We start from the raw sequence: 13389 nt of genomic DNA on the forward strand, positions 1-13389 counted from the left end.
TACATTGTTGTTAAATCTGTTACATTGTTGTTAAAGCTGTTACATTGTGGTTAAAGCTGTTACATTGTTGTTAAAGCTGTTACATTGTTGTTAAAGTTGTTACATTGTTGTTAAAGCTGTTACATTGTTGTTAAAGCTGTTACATTGTTGTTAAAGCTGTTACATTGTGGTTAAAGCTGTTACATTGTTGTTAAAGCTGTTACATTGTTGTTAAAGCTGTTACATTGTTGTTAAAGCTGTTACATTGTTGTTAAAGCTGTTACATTATGGTTAAATCTGTTACATTGTTGTTAAAGCTGTTACATTGTTGTTAAAGCTGTTACATTGTGGTTAAAGCTGTTACATTGTTGTTAAAGCTGTTACATTGTTGTTAAAGCTGTTACATTGTTGTTAAAGCTGTTACATTGTTGTTAAAGCTGTTACATTGTGGTTAAAGCTGTTACATTGTGGTTAAAGCTGTTACATTGTTGTTAAAGCTGTTACATTGTTGTTAAAGCTGTTATATTGTTGTTAAAGCTGTTACATTGTGGTTAAAGATGTTACATTGTTGTTAAAGCTGTTACATTGTTGTTAAAGCTGTTACATTGTTGTTAAAGCTGTTATATTGTTGTTAAAGCTGTTACATTGTGGTTAAAGATGTTACATTGTTGTTAAAGCTGTTACATTGTGGTTAAAGCTGTTACATTGTTGTTAAAGATGTTACATTGTGGTTAAAGCTGTTACATTGTTGTTAAAGCTGTTACATTGTGGTTAAAGCTGTTACATTGTTGTTAAAGTTGTTACATTGTGGTTAAAGCTGTTACATTGTTGTTAAAGCTGTTACATTGTTGTTAAAGCTGTTACATTGTTGTTAAAGCTGTTACATTGTTGTTAAAGTTGTTACATTGTTGTTAAATCTGTTACATTGTGGTTAAAGCTGTTACATTGTTGTTAAAGCTGTTACATTGTGGTTAAATCTGTTACATTGTTGTTAAAGCTGTTACATTGTTGTTAAAGCTGTTACATTGTGGTTAAAGCTGTTACATTGTGGTTAAAGCTGTTACATTGTTGTTAAAGCTGTTACATTGTGGTTAAAGCTGTTACATTGTTGTTAAAGCTGTTACATTGTTGTTAAAGTTGTTACATTGTTGTTAAATCTGTTACATTGTGGTTAAAGCTGTTACATTGTGGTTAAAGCTGTTACATTGTTGTTAAAGCTGTTACATTGTTGTTAAAGCTGTTACATTGTTGTTAAAGTTGTTACATTGTTGTTAAATCTGTTACATTGTGGTTAAAGCTGTTACATTGTTGTTAAAGCTGTTACATTGTTGTTAAAGCCGTTACATTGTTGTTAAAGCTGTTACATTGTTGTTAAAGCTGTTACATTGTTGTTAAAGCTGTTACATTGTGGTTAAAGCTGTTACATTGTGGTTAAAGCTGATACATTGTTGTTAAAGCTGTTACATTGTTGTTAAAGCTGTTACATGGTGGTGAACATGGTTACAGGAGCAGACCTCTCCATTGTTTCCATTTGAATCGCAAATTCGGGAACATTTTTCAATTGAGGCAAACAAACAAAATCCCTGACTCGTCTCAAGTTGGCGACACAAGCGATGCGAGGCTCCACTTTGAAAGTCTTTTCACTTGATCAAACTAGACTACAACTTACTGTCTGACACGGGGGTCTCCCGAGAGACACACACACACACACACACACACACACACGCACACACACACAACTAGGAAACGTAGGACACTTGTACAGTAGCGATCGCCACTCCAACTCCGACCACCACCACCAGACAAACAAACTTGTTACATTGTTTTCTCCGCGTGTTTTTTCCAACAGAACAATAATAACACTCCCTCACTTACCGTATCTCGGCCATTTTTTCCTCACATTGTACGGGACAACAAGTTGTAAAAGGATCAGGGCTGTTGTCTGTGTGTCTGTGTGTCTGCAGGCTCCTGTAGTCCCGGTGCTGCTGTGTGCCACGCAACGACAGCGGCGGAGTCCAGCCCTCTGAGTCAGACTGTCTATGGTAGGTGCCCCCGCTGATCCCCGCCGCTCCGAGCCCTCTCCATGCCTTCGCCTCGTAGGGGATGGGTGTAACTTGATCTCTGCTGGGCTGGAGCCCAAACTGCATGCTTCGCTTTCACTCTCTGCTGCACTCTCCGGCGGGTTTGTGTTTGTTGTCCTGATACGACCGCGACCTCTAGCGGCGACGCAGAGGAACACATCAGTCACATTCATATACAGTCCGCTTGCCCCTCTACTGTGTCCCAAAGAACTTCTATCGCCCCCTTTGTACTGCTTCTCTGTTCCTCCAGTATATATTAAAAAACAAAAGTTTTAGAAGAAGGTGGTAGAAGAAGGTTTCTCCGCAAGGTTTCTCCGCACTCAAATGTATTGATTGTAAATCGCTTTGGAATAAGGCGTCTGCTAAATGCCAAAAATGTAAATGTAATATCAGTCCTGTGAAAACAGTGCCCTGTGGAAGGGGACAGTGAAGCATTTCTTGTTCTTATGGCTCTGTAGCTACTCATTGAGGTTATGGAGGTCTATGAGGTTGAAGTAGAGATGCTCATCTTTTATTTGATGGTATTTGCGTCAATATTGGTGTAAGAGAGCTGTCAATGTCTAGTATTGATATATAATAATTTCTTGATGATGAAACCAGTCTGTATACAAATACCATCAAATAACAGCTGATAATATCTACATAACTTCATATTAATTGTTTGATTTAATTGAATTGAGAATCTCTCAGGTTCGTATTGAGGTAAAAAGACAATTAGTAAGTAATCATATGTTTATGTCGTCAAACTTCCAATGTTTATGTATGTAGTGTGTCCAGGCTAGCATAGCAGTCACACACTGTGTGTGTGTGTAAGTAAGAGAAAGTTAGAGAGAGACCAGAAAGAGTGTGTGTGTGTGTGTGTGTGTGTGTGTGTGAGAGAGAGAGACAGAGAGAGACCAGAGAGAGAGTGTGTTGGTGTGTGTGTGTGTGTGTGTGTGTGTGTGTGTGTGTGTGTGTGTGTGTGTGTGTGTGTCAGGGCCAGGAGAGGTAACACATCAGACTCCACAGGCGTTCGCTACCTTTGAATTCAACACTTTATTCACAAACTAACAACCGCAATCAAGGAGTCACTGGTAACCAAGGAAACAAAAATAGAAGTCTGATAGATCTATGAGTGACAGCACCAGTCCCTCTGGGCTCCTCTTCTTACCCAGAAGTCCCTCTGTTCTCCTCTTCTTACCCAGAAGTCCCTCTGCTCTACTCTTCTTACCCAGAAGTCCTTCTGCTCTACTCTTCTTACCCAGAAGTCCTTCTGGGCTCCTCTTCTTACCCAGAAGTCCTTCTGTTCTCCTCTTCTTACCCAGAAGTCCTTCTGTTCTCCTCTTCTTACCCAGAAGTCCCTCTGTTCTACCCTTCTTACCCAGAAGTCCCCCTGTTCTCCTCTTCCTACCCAGAAGTCCCTCTGTTCTCCTCTTCTTACCCATAAGTCCCTCTGTTCTCCTCTTACTACCCAGAAGTCCTTCTGTTCCCTCCTTCCTACCTAGCATCCTGTTCTCTTCCTGGTCAACATGTCACAACAAGCTCTGCTGTCCTTGTGCTTCAGGGGGGAGGAGCCTGGTGTGTCAGAGAACCTCCAACGGTTTACCTTAGACAGGACCGTAGACATGGAGGTGTGAGACAGTATTGGAAGTGTGTGTGAGACAGTATTGGAGACATGGAGGTGTGAGACAGTATTGTAGGTGTGAGACAGTATTGGAGGTGTGAGACAGTATTGGAGGTGTGAGACAGTATTGGAGGTGTGAGACAGTATTGGAGGTGTGAGACAGTATTGGAGGTGTGAGACAGTATTGTCGACATGGAGGTGCGAGACAGTATTGGAGGTGTGAGACAGTATTGTAGACATGGAGGTGTGAGACAGTATTGTCGACATGGAGGTGTGAGACAGTATTGGAGGTGTGAGACAGTATTGGAGGTGTGAGACAGTATTGTAGACATGGAGGTGTGAGACAGTATTGGAGGTGCGAGACAGTATTGGAGGTGTGAGACAGTATTGTAGACATGGAGGTGTGAGACAGTATTGCAGACCAGACCAGGTGGAGGTGGACTAGAAGTGTCTAGACCAGACCAGGTGAGTCTAGACCAGACCAGACCAGGTGAGTCTAGACCAGACCAGGTGAGTCTAGACCAGACCAGACCAGGTGAGTCTAGACCAGACCAGGTGAGTCTAGACCAGACCAGGTGAGTCTAGACCAGACCAGACCAGGTGAGTCTAGACCAGACCAGACCAGGTGAGTCTAGACCAGACCAGGTGAGTCTAGACCAGACCAGGTGAGTCTAGACCAGACCAGGTGAGTCTAGACCAGACCAGCTGATTGGCCACTGCTCCTGTTACGTCATCATTAAGCCTCTACTCTGTATTATAAAATATATTTAAACATTTACAGTAATTGCAAAAACATACATTCAAATACATACAGCAGTTATAGCATATCTATACAGTACAGGGAGACCGCGTTAGCACCATGGAGAGCAGAGGAGGCTAAAGGCTAAAAGCTAAAGGCTAAAGGCTAGTAACAGCAGGAACACAGTGTGGGTTAAGTACATCTCTTTCATTTATTCTCACCTACAGAAAAAGACAATAAGAGAACCAACAATGTATCCAGTGTTCTAGAACACGGGGAAAGTTTAGAGAACCAACAGTATGTCCAGTGTTCTAGAACACAGGGAACGTGTAGAGAACCAACAATGTGTCCAGTATTCTAGAACACGGAGAACGTGTAGAGAACCAACAATGTGTCCAGTATTCTAGAACACGGAGAACGTCAGGCCGATGGAACACTGAGATGTGACACGACAGGTCAGATAAAACTGTTTGTTTTTGTTTTTGTGGATTCTGGGTTTCTGGGTTCTGAGGGGCTGCAGACCGTGCGGTGTTCCATCCTGATCACATGATCTGCAAACGCAGGTTCTCCAGTGGGACTGTTGCATCCTGGGTAATGCTGCTGTCGTTAGTACAACGTTAGTTAGTCCTGCTCAACACCAGGGGGGTGAAACACTCTGATTAACACAACAACACTACTCTGCTTCTGACACGCACACTCAATATCTAGTCTGGTTCCTCAGGAACAGCACACTATCTTACACAACACTGGGACTGAGAGGGGCTGTGTCTGTGTGTGTCTGTGTGTGTCTGTGCGTGTGTGTGTTGGTGTGTGCGTGTGCGTGTGTATCAATGTCAATGTGAACAGTTGATCATTTGCATTTAATAGAATGGAGGGTTTTCAAATGTGTGTTAGTCACAAGGCAAGACGACTACATTAGTGACGGGTTCACATCCACTGAAGCTGCATGGGTGAGGGGGGGCAGGGGGGGCGGAGCTAGTTAAAACTACACAAGTCAAGTACACATGGCCACAATACAAAAATCTTTCTCAAACAATCCGCTGAAAAATATCAAAATTAATCAAGTTTCTCTCTCTCTCCTCCCCCCAGCAGATGTCCAGACATGTCCAGACTGGAGCCAGAGGACCAGCAGAGTGTGTGGGGGGCGGGGGAGGGGGCTGGAGGCCTGGTGGGGGAGGGGGGGGGGGGCTGGAGGCCTGGCGGGGGGAGGCAGGAGGGCTGTAGGCCTGGCGGGGGGGAGGGCTCTGGGGAGGGCGCGGGTGAGGGAGGACTGGAGGACGGGGAGAGAGGTGGAGGGAGGAGAGGGAGGATAAGGGTGAGGGAGGGGTCCTACAGACAGTCACTCAGGTGTCCCAGGGGGAGAGGGGGAGGGGGGGAGGAAAGGGAGGAGAGGGGGGAGGGAGGGGTCCTACAGGCAGTCACTCAGGTGTCCCTGGCTCCGCCTCCAGTATGAGGTCACCGCAGTCACAGTGACTCAGCCTCCAATCAGAGGACCCTCTCTCCTCCTCCTCCTCTTCATCCTCCTCTTCATCCTCCTCTTCCTCCCTCTCCTCCACCTCCGGGGGCGGGGCCAGAGGAGGTGGAGGGCGGGCCCAGTCTAGGCTGCCCTTCTTAACAGGGATGGGGGGAGATGAGGAAGAGGAGGAGGTGGAGGAGGAAGACGAGGAAGAGGAGGAGGAGGAAGAAGACAGCCCCAGTGCCTCCCTCAGCAGCAGAGCGGGCGTGGCCAGGGTGGTCAGGTAGATGGCTGCAGCTGATTGGTCGGTTGAAGACACCAGGGCGTGGTCTCCTCCCTCCTCCTGCCCCTCCCCCTCCCCCGCCCCCCCGCCGCTTGGGATACGGTTGCCGCGGTGACGGTCGGGCTGGTTGAAGTCGCCTAGCAACGTGAGCGTCCGGTCCAGGTCGTGACCGAAGTGTTGCCAGTCCTCCGGCCCGACGCTGTAGGGGGGTGTGATGTCATCGCCATCATCATCTTCATCTTCATCATCATCGTCATCATCACTTCTGTACAAAGGTTCGAGGGGTCCTGACCGCTCCGTTTCCCCGGCGAGGAGGAGAGGGGGCGAGTCTGTCTGGGGGGCCCCGCCCTGCTGGCCTCTAGCCCTCCCATCCTTCCCAGATCTGACCCCTGGGGAGACACAACATAGAGGTCAGAGGTCAAGCTGCTCCTAGGTCAGAGGTTAATCCATCAGGTCAGAGGTTAAACTGGTCCCAGGTCAAAGGTCAGAGATTAATCTAACAGGTCAGAGGTTAAACTGGTCCCAGGTCAGAGGTTAATCTGTCAAGTCAGAGATTAATCTGACAGGTCAGAGGTGAATCTGACAGGCCAGAGGTCAAAGGTCAACGTGACAGGTCAGAGATTAAACTGGTCCCAGGTCAAAGGTCAGAGGGTAATCTGACAGGTCAGAGGTTAAATTGGTCCCAGGTCAGAGGTCAATCTGACAGGTCAGAGGTTAATCTGGTCCTAGAACAGTCGTGTGAATGAGAGTTTGAATGGGTTGATTCTGTGCTGCTTCTATAAGGCTCTAATGTATGATGTTACTACATGACGCATGGACAACACTGCCCTCTGCTGGTGTTAATGTGAACACACACACACACACACACACACACACAGATGGTAAAAGGCGACATGGGCGAGATGGAGGAGAGTGATGCAGGATGCAGGTGGGAAATAGAACTGTATGCTTAACAGACTGGCAGACAGACAGGCAGGCAGACAGACAGACAGACAGACAAGCAGACGGACAGGTTTGTCAGCTGGAGAAGCAGACAGCAGCATGCACCCAGCGTTGACAGACTGAAGAAAAGAAAGAAAGAAAAGAAAGACAGGAAGAAAAAAAGAAAGAAGTTAGAGGCGACTGATTTGGTGACGTCATGACGACCGGGTGGAATTCCAAACTCACAGAGATTTGGAGGCGGGCTTCCGCACTTTGGGCCATTTTCTGCGTTGAAACTGCCTGTTTCCAAGCAACAAGCAACAACACCACACACTGTTACCCTGCCCTGTTACCAGGCAACAAGCAACAACACACACTGTTACCCTGGACTGTTACCAAGCCGGAACACACCCCAGACAGACAGACAGACAGACAGACAGACAGACAGACAGACAGACAGTGCCTCCATCGGGTTAGAAAAGAGCTCAACAACAGTCATGCAAGGTGCAGAAGAGACACACACACTCACACACACTCACACTCGGTGTGTAGAGGTGTGTAGAGGTGTGTAGAGGTGAGTAGATATATGTAGACGTGTGTAGAGGTGTGTAGGTGTGTTGTAGAGGTGTGTAGGTGTGTTGTAGAGGCGTGTAGAGGTGAATAGAGGCGTGTAGAGGTGTGTAGAGGCGTGTAGGTTTGTTGTAGAGGCGTGCAGAGGTGTGTAGAGGTGTGTAGAGGTGTGTAGAGGTGTGTAGAGGTGTGTAGAGGCGTGTAGGTGTGTTGTAGAGGCGTGTAGAGGTGTTGGAGAGGCGTGTAGAGGTGTGTAGAGGTGTGTAGAGGCGTGTAGAGGCGTGTAGAGGCATGTAGGTGTGTTGTAGAGGCGTGTAGAGGTGTTGTAGAGGCGTGTAGAGGTGTTGTAGAGGCGTGTAGAGGTGTGTAGAGGTGAGTAGAGGTGTGTAGAGGCGTGTAGAGGCGTGTAGAGGCGTGTAGGTGTGTTTAGAACTGTGTAGACATGTATATAGGTGTGTAGAGGTGTGTAGAAGTGTGTAGAGGCGTGTAGAGGTGTGTAGAGGTGTGTAGAGGTGTGTAGGTGTGTGCAGAGGTGTGTAGAGGTGTGTATGTGTGTGTAAAGGTGTGTAGGGGGGTGTAGAGGTGTGTAGAGGTGTGTAGCTATGTGCAGAGGTGTGTAGAGGTGTGTAAGTGTGTGTAGAGGTGTGTAGACGTGTATAGAGGTGTGTAGTGGTGAGTAGTGTACTGCACTAAAAAAGAATGGCCTAGACTCATTTATACTAAACAACTACAGACCCATATCAAACCTTTCCTCTACAGAACAAATAATTTAAATGGTTACCTACGATCAACTTAGCAATTATTTGACCCAAAATGATCTCTTCGATGACTTTCAATCAGGCTACATAGCACTGAAACGGCCCTTATTAAGGTCCTTAATGATATTTGTGTAAACACTGACTCCAGAAAAGTCCTTAGACCTTTGACACTGTAGACCACAACATTCTAATAGACAGACTAAAAACCTGGGTAGGACTTTCGGGCACTGCCCTAAACTGGTTTAGATCCTACCTACAGAACAGAAGCTACTATGTCTCCACTGGCAACTTTGTGTCCAACAAAACTAAAAATGACATGTGGGGTTCCCCAAGGATCAATCCTTGGCCCACTTCTATTCAATCTCTACATGCTTCCATTGGGACACGTCATATAAAAAGAACAAAATTGCCTACCACAACAATGCAGACGACACTTAAATCTACAAAGCCCTCTCACCGAACGACTATAATCCCTATCGACAATCTCTGTAATTGCATTGAACAAATAAACGCCTGGATGACAAAAAAGTTCCTCCAGCTAAATAAGGACAAAACAGAGATAATTGTCTTCGGTGCACCTGACAAAAGATCGAAAGTCAGTGCAAAACTTGATTGTTGTAGAGGTGTGTAGGTGTGTTGTAGAGCTGTGTAGGTGTGTGTAGGTGTGTGTAGATGTGTGTTGAGGTGTGTAGGTGTGTTGAAGAGGTGTGTAGGTGTGTGTAGGTGTGTTGTAGAGGTGTGTAGAGGTGTGTAGGTGTGTGTAGGTGTGTTGTAGAGGTGTGTGTGGTAGACAGGTAGTAGAGGTGTGTAGGTGTGTTGTAGAGGTGTGTAGAGGTGTGTAGGTGTGTTGTAGAGGTGTGGTAGAGGTGTGTGTGGTAGACAGGTAGTAGAGGTGTGTAGGTGTGTGGTAGAGGTGTGTGTGGTAGACAGGTAGTAGAGGTGTGTAGGTGTGTAGGTGTGTGTAGGTGTGTGTAGAGGTGTGTGTGGTAGACAGGTAGTAGAGGTGTGTAGGTGTGTGTTGGTGTGTGGTAGAGGTGTGTGTGGTAGACAGGTAGTAGAGGTGTGTAGGTGTGTGTTGGTGTGTGGTAGAGGTGTGTGTGGTAGACAGGTAGTAGAGGTGTGTAGGTGTGTGGTAGAGGTGTGTGTGGTAGACAGGTAGTAGAGGTGTGTAGGTGTGTGTTGGTGTGTGGTAGAGGTGTGTGTGGTAGACAGGTAGTAGAGGTGTGTAGGTGTGTGGTAGAGGTGTGTGTGGTAGACAGGTAGTAGAGGTGTGTAGGTGTGTGGTAGAGGTGTGTGTGGTAGACAGGTAGTAGAGGTGTGTAGGTGTGTGGTAGAGGTGTGTGTGGTAGACAGGTAGTAGAGGTGTGTAGGTGTGTAGGTGTGTGGTAGAGGTGTGTGTGGTAGACAGGTAGTAGAGGTGTGTAGGTGTGTGGTAGAGGTGTGTGTGGTAGACAGTTAGTCGAGGTGTGTAGGTGTGTAGGTGAGTGGTAGAGGTGTGTGTGGTAGACAGGTAGTAGAGGTTCACCTGTATTCATCAAAGCTGCCAGGCTCTTTACCTCCTGAGGAGAGACAGACCAGTTAGATGGTAAACACACACATCAGCTCTCACACACACACACACACACACACACACACACACACACACACACACACACACATACACACACAAACACACATCAGGTCTCACAAACACACACTCATGTCATGTGACCTCAGAGCTACTTCGTCAGAGGAGGAAACAGGAAACAGGAAGCCAGGCGTGATTGGGTCAGGTGAGGATGAGGATGAGGAAGATGCCAAACAGACATCCTTCATTCTGCTGGAGTCAAACAACCTGAGAGAGTGAAGGGTGGTCGTTTGGTGTGTGTGTGTGTGTGTGTGTGTGTGTGTGTGTGTGTGTGTGTGTGTGTGTGTGTGGTTGTGTATGTATGTGTGTGTGTGTGTGTGTGTGTGTGTATGTGTGTGTGCATGCTGTGGTGACTCACCCAGGTCCAGGTTGTGGGTGTGTGTGTGTGTTCGTGTTTGTGTATGTGTGTGTGTGTGTGTGTGTGTGTGTGTGTGTGTTTGTGTATGTGTGTGTGTGTGCGTGTGTGTGTGTGTGTGTGACTCACTCAGGTCCAGGTTGTGTGTGTGTAAGTAAGTAAGTAAGTAACGTTTATTTATATAATTTACAACGACAAACAGCCGCCCAAAGTGCTTAACAGTTAAAAAAGATAAAGAGAAAAACAAGCTAAAAGAGATCAAATACGGATAAAAAAACTGATAAAATAGTTAAAATACACTAAAAACAAGGTGCAATACAAATAAAAGTGCAAAAAGTGCAGTGTCGGGAAGGCAGGCTCACCTCAGGTCAAAGGCCAGGGAGAAGAGATGTGTTTTAGCTAGTTTTTTAAAAGCCTCGATGCTCTGGGCAGATCTGATGTGGAGGGGGAGACTATTCCTGAGCCTAAGGGCTGCTTAGGAGAAGGCTCTGTCCCCTCTTGTTTTTAGTTTAGTCCTAGGGACCTCGAGAAACAGTTGGTCAGCTGACCTAAGGGCTCTGGATGGAGTGTGGTGGCGCAATAGGTCAGCCAAATACGGGGGTGCCTGCCCGTTCAGTGCTTTAAAAACAATCGAAAGTAATTTAAAATCAATACGGAAGAGGACAGGGAGCCAGTAGAGTGAGGCCAGGATTGGTGTAATATGGTCACGCTTCTTAGTACCGGTGAGTAGTCGAGCTGCAGCATTTTTAACTAGCTGCAGCCGACAGAGCAGAGACTGGTCGATGCCAACATACAAGGAGTTGCAGTAATCCAGCCGGGTTGTTATGAAGGCATGGATCACCTTCTCTAGGTCCTTCTGCGGAAGGTAGGCCCTTGTTTTAGCGAGTGAGTCTGAGGTGAAGCTATTTTTGACCACAGAGCAGACCTGCTTGGTAAATTTGAAGTCACTGTCAAAAATCACTCCAAGATTTCTGACTGAGGAGCAGATGTTTGAGCCAAGGGGACCTAAGGCATCGACAGAAGGGCCTAGAGAAGTGTTGGCAAAGAGAATTATCTCAGTCTTGCTCTCATTTAGATTGAGGAATTTTGCATTCAACCATGCTTTGATGTCAGTCAGGCAATTGAGCAATGGCTGAAGTGCAACCTTTCCTCTAGATTTGAGTGGCAGCATGTATAGAGCCTAGGGGCAGCATGTAAAGGAGAAATAGAACCCGGCCCAGTATCAACCCTTGAGGAACCCCACAGGTGAGAGGGGCCTTAGAGGAGAAAAATTCTCCTAGCTGAACGGAGAAACTACGTCCGGACAAGTAGGACTTGAACCACCTTGGAGCAACGATGGACAGCTAAGATGGAGATGGTGTGTGTGTGTGTGTGTGACCCACCCAGGACCAGGTTGTGTGTGTGTGTGTGTGTGTGTGTGTGTGTTTGTGTGTGTGACCCACCCAGGTCTAGGTTGCGGGTGCGGGGGTGTGTGTGTATGTGTGTGTGTGACCCACCCAGGTCCAGGTTGTGTGTGTGTGTGTGTGTGTATGTGTGTGTGTGACCCACCCAGGTCCAGGTTGCGGGTGTGTGTGTGTGTGTGTGTGTGTGTATGTGTGTGACCCACCCAGGTCCAGGTTGTGTGTGCGTGTGTGTGTGTGTGTGTATGTGTGTGTGTGACCCACCCAGGTCCAGGTTGCGGGTGCGGGGGTGTGTGTGTGTATGTGTGTGTGTGACCCACCCAGGTCCAGGTTGCGGGTGCGGGGGTGTGTGTGTGTATGTGTGTGTGTGACCCACCCAGGTCCAGGTTGCGGGTGCGGGGGTGTGTGTGTGTATGTGTGTGTGTGACCCACCCAGGTCCAGGTTGCGGGTGCGGGTGTGTGTGTGTGTGTGTGTGACCCACCCAGGTCCAGGTTGCGGGTGCGGGGGTGTGTGTGTGTGTGTGTGACCCACCCAGGTCCAGGTTGCGGGTGCGAGGGTTGCACTGCTTGTGTCCCTTGCAGCTGCGCAGCTCCATCAGCTGCACGTGCAGCTGGTTCAGCACGGTCCGGTCCAGCGTGTTCACCGCATTCATCAGCTACACACACACACACACACACACACACACAATATCATTCATGTCCCTATCAGAGTAGATTAGATTGAGTACAACGAAATGTATATTTTTTGCTCTAGCCACAGGGTCAGCCATAGTCAGCGCCCCTGGAGCAGTTAGGGGTTAAGTGCCTTGCTCAAGGGCACAACGGCACTGGTAGGCACCTTAGATATGATGCCAGCAACCCTCCAGTCACTAAGATCGAACCAGCGACCTACCGGTTGCTAGGCGGCCTCTCTAACCTCTAGGCTACCTGCCACCCCCCAGTAGGGGTCAGGGGTCAGAGGTCAGGGCTAGGGTACGTACCTGGTAGGGGTCAGTGTTGAGGTCAAAGTACTCCAGGAAGCCCGTAGCGAACTCACAGAACAGGAAGTTGTCTGTCTCGTTAATGGTCCTCAGACACCAGTAGGTGTTGTTGTTGGCACTGGTGCATGCACAGAACGGCCCCACTGAGGAGAGAGAGAGAGAGAGAGAGAGAGGGGGTTAGACTGAGGAAAGAGAGAGAGAGAGAGAGAGAGAGAGAGAGAGAGAGAGAGAGGGGTCAGAACAGCCCCACTGAGGAGAGAAAGAGAGAGAGAGAGAGAGAGAGAGAGAGAGAGAGAGAGAGAGGGGTCAGAACAGCCCCACTGAGGAGAGAGAGAGAGAGAGAGGGGGGTGCGTGTGTGTGTGTGTGTTAGTATTATATACTGGGTGCAGTTCCGTACTGGACCAGAAGGGGGCGGTCTGCCAGTGCTGGTTGTTGTGTGTATATATGTTACGGTACATGTGGGAAGACGGTACATGTGGGAAAACTAGGGTTAGGGTTAGGTGCTAGGGTGCTAGGGTTAAGGTTAGGGTTAGGGTTAGGGGTAGGGTTATGGTTAGGGATAGGATTAGGGTTAGGGTTAGACATGCCAGCATGTACCAAGTCGACGTAGCACCTAACCCTAACCCTAGTTTTCCC

General features: G+C 47.6%; 2 protein-coding genes across 2 annotated transcripts in view; both read right to left on the reverse strand.

Annotated features, from left to right (window-relative positions):
• LOC308154298 (rho GTPase-activating protein 39-like) overlaps positions 1 to 1979 on the reverse strand; it is a 46967-nt gene extending 44988 nt beyond the window's left edge. Inside the window, exon 1 of the mRNA XM_080527462.1 lies at positions 1855 to 1979. Within this exon, the coding sequence (XP_080383588.1) occupies positions 1855 to 1868 (14 nt within the window). The 5' untranslated portion in view covers positions 1869 to 1979. The remainder of the gene's footprint in view (positions 1 to 1854) is intronic.
• Positions 1980 to 4590: 2611 nt separating this feature from the next.
• On the reverse strand, positions 4591 to 11931 carry LOC308152957 (uncharacterized protein). Its single transcript, XM_080526027.1, has 4 exons — positions 11921 to 11931; positions 9916 to 9949; positions 7309 to 7362; positions 4591 to 6530 (listed from the first exon to the last, which is right to left on the reverse strand). The coding sequence occupies exons 2-4, from the start codon at positions 9923 to 9925 to the stop codon at positions 5821 to 5823; spliced, it is 774 nt and encodes a 257-aa protein (XP_080382153.1). The 5' UTR covers positions 9926 to 9949; positions 11921 to 11931; the 3' UTR covers positions 4591 to 5820.
• Between the last annotated feature and the right edge of the window lie 1458 nt (positions 11932 to 13389).

This window comes from Nansenia antarctica (assembly GCF_963989245.1).
Source record: "Nansenia antarctica genome assembly, chromosome: 3".
Classification (NCBI taxonomy): domain Eukaryota; kingdom Metazoa; phylum Chordata; class Actinopteri; order Argentiniformes; family Microstomatidae; genus Nansenia; species Nansenia antarctica.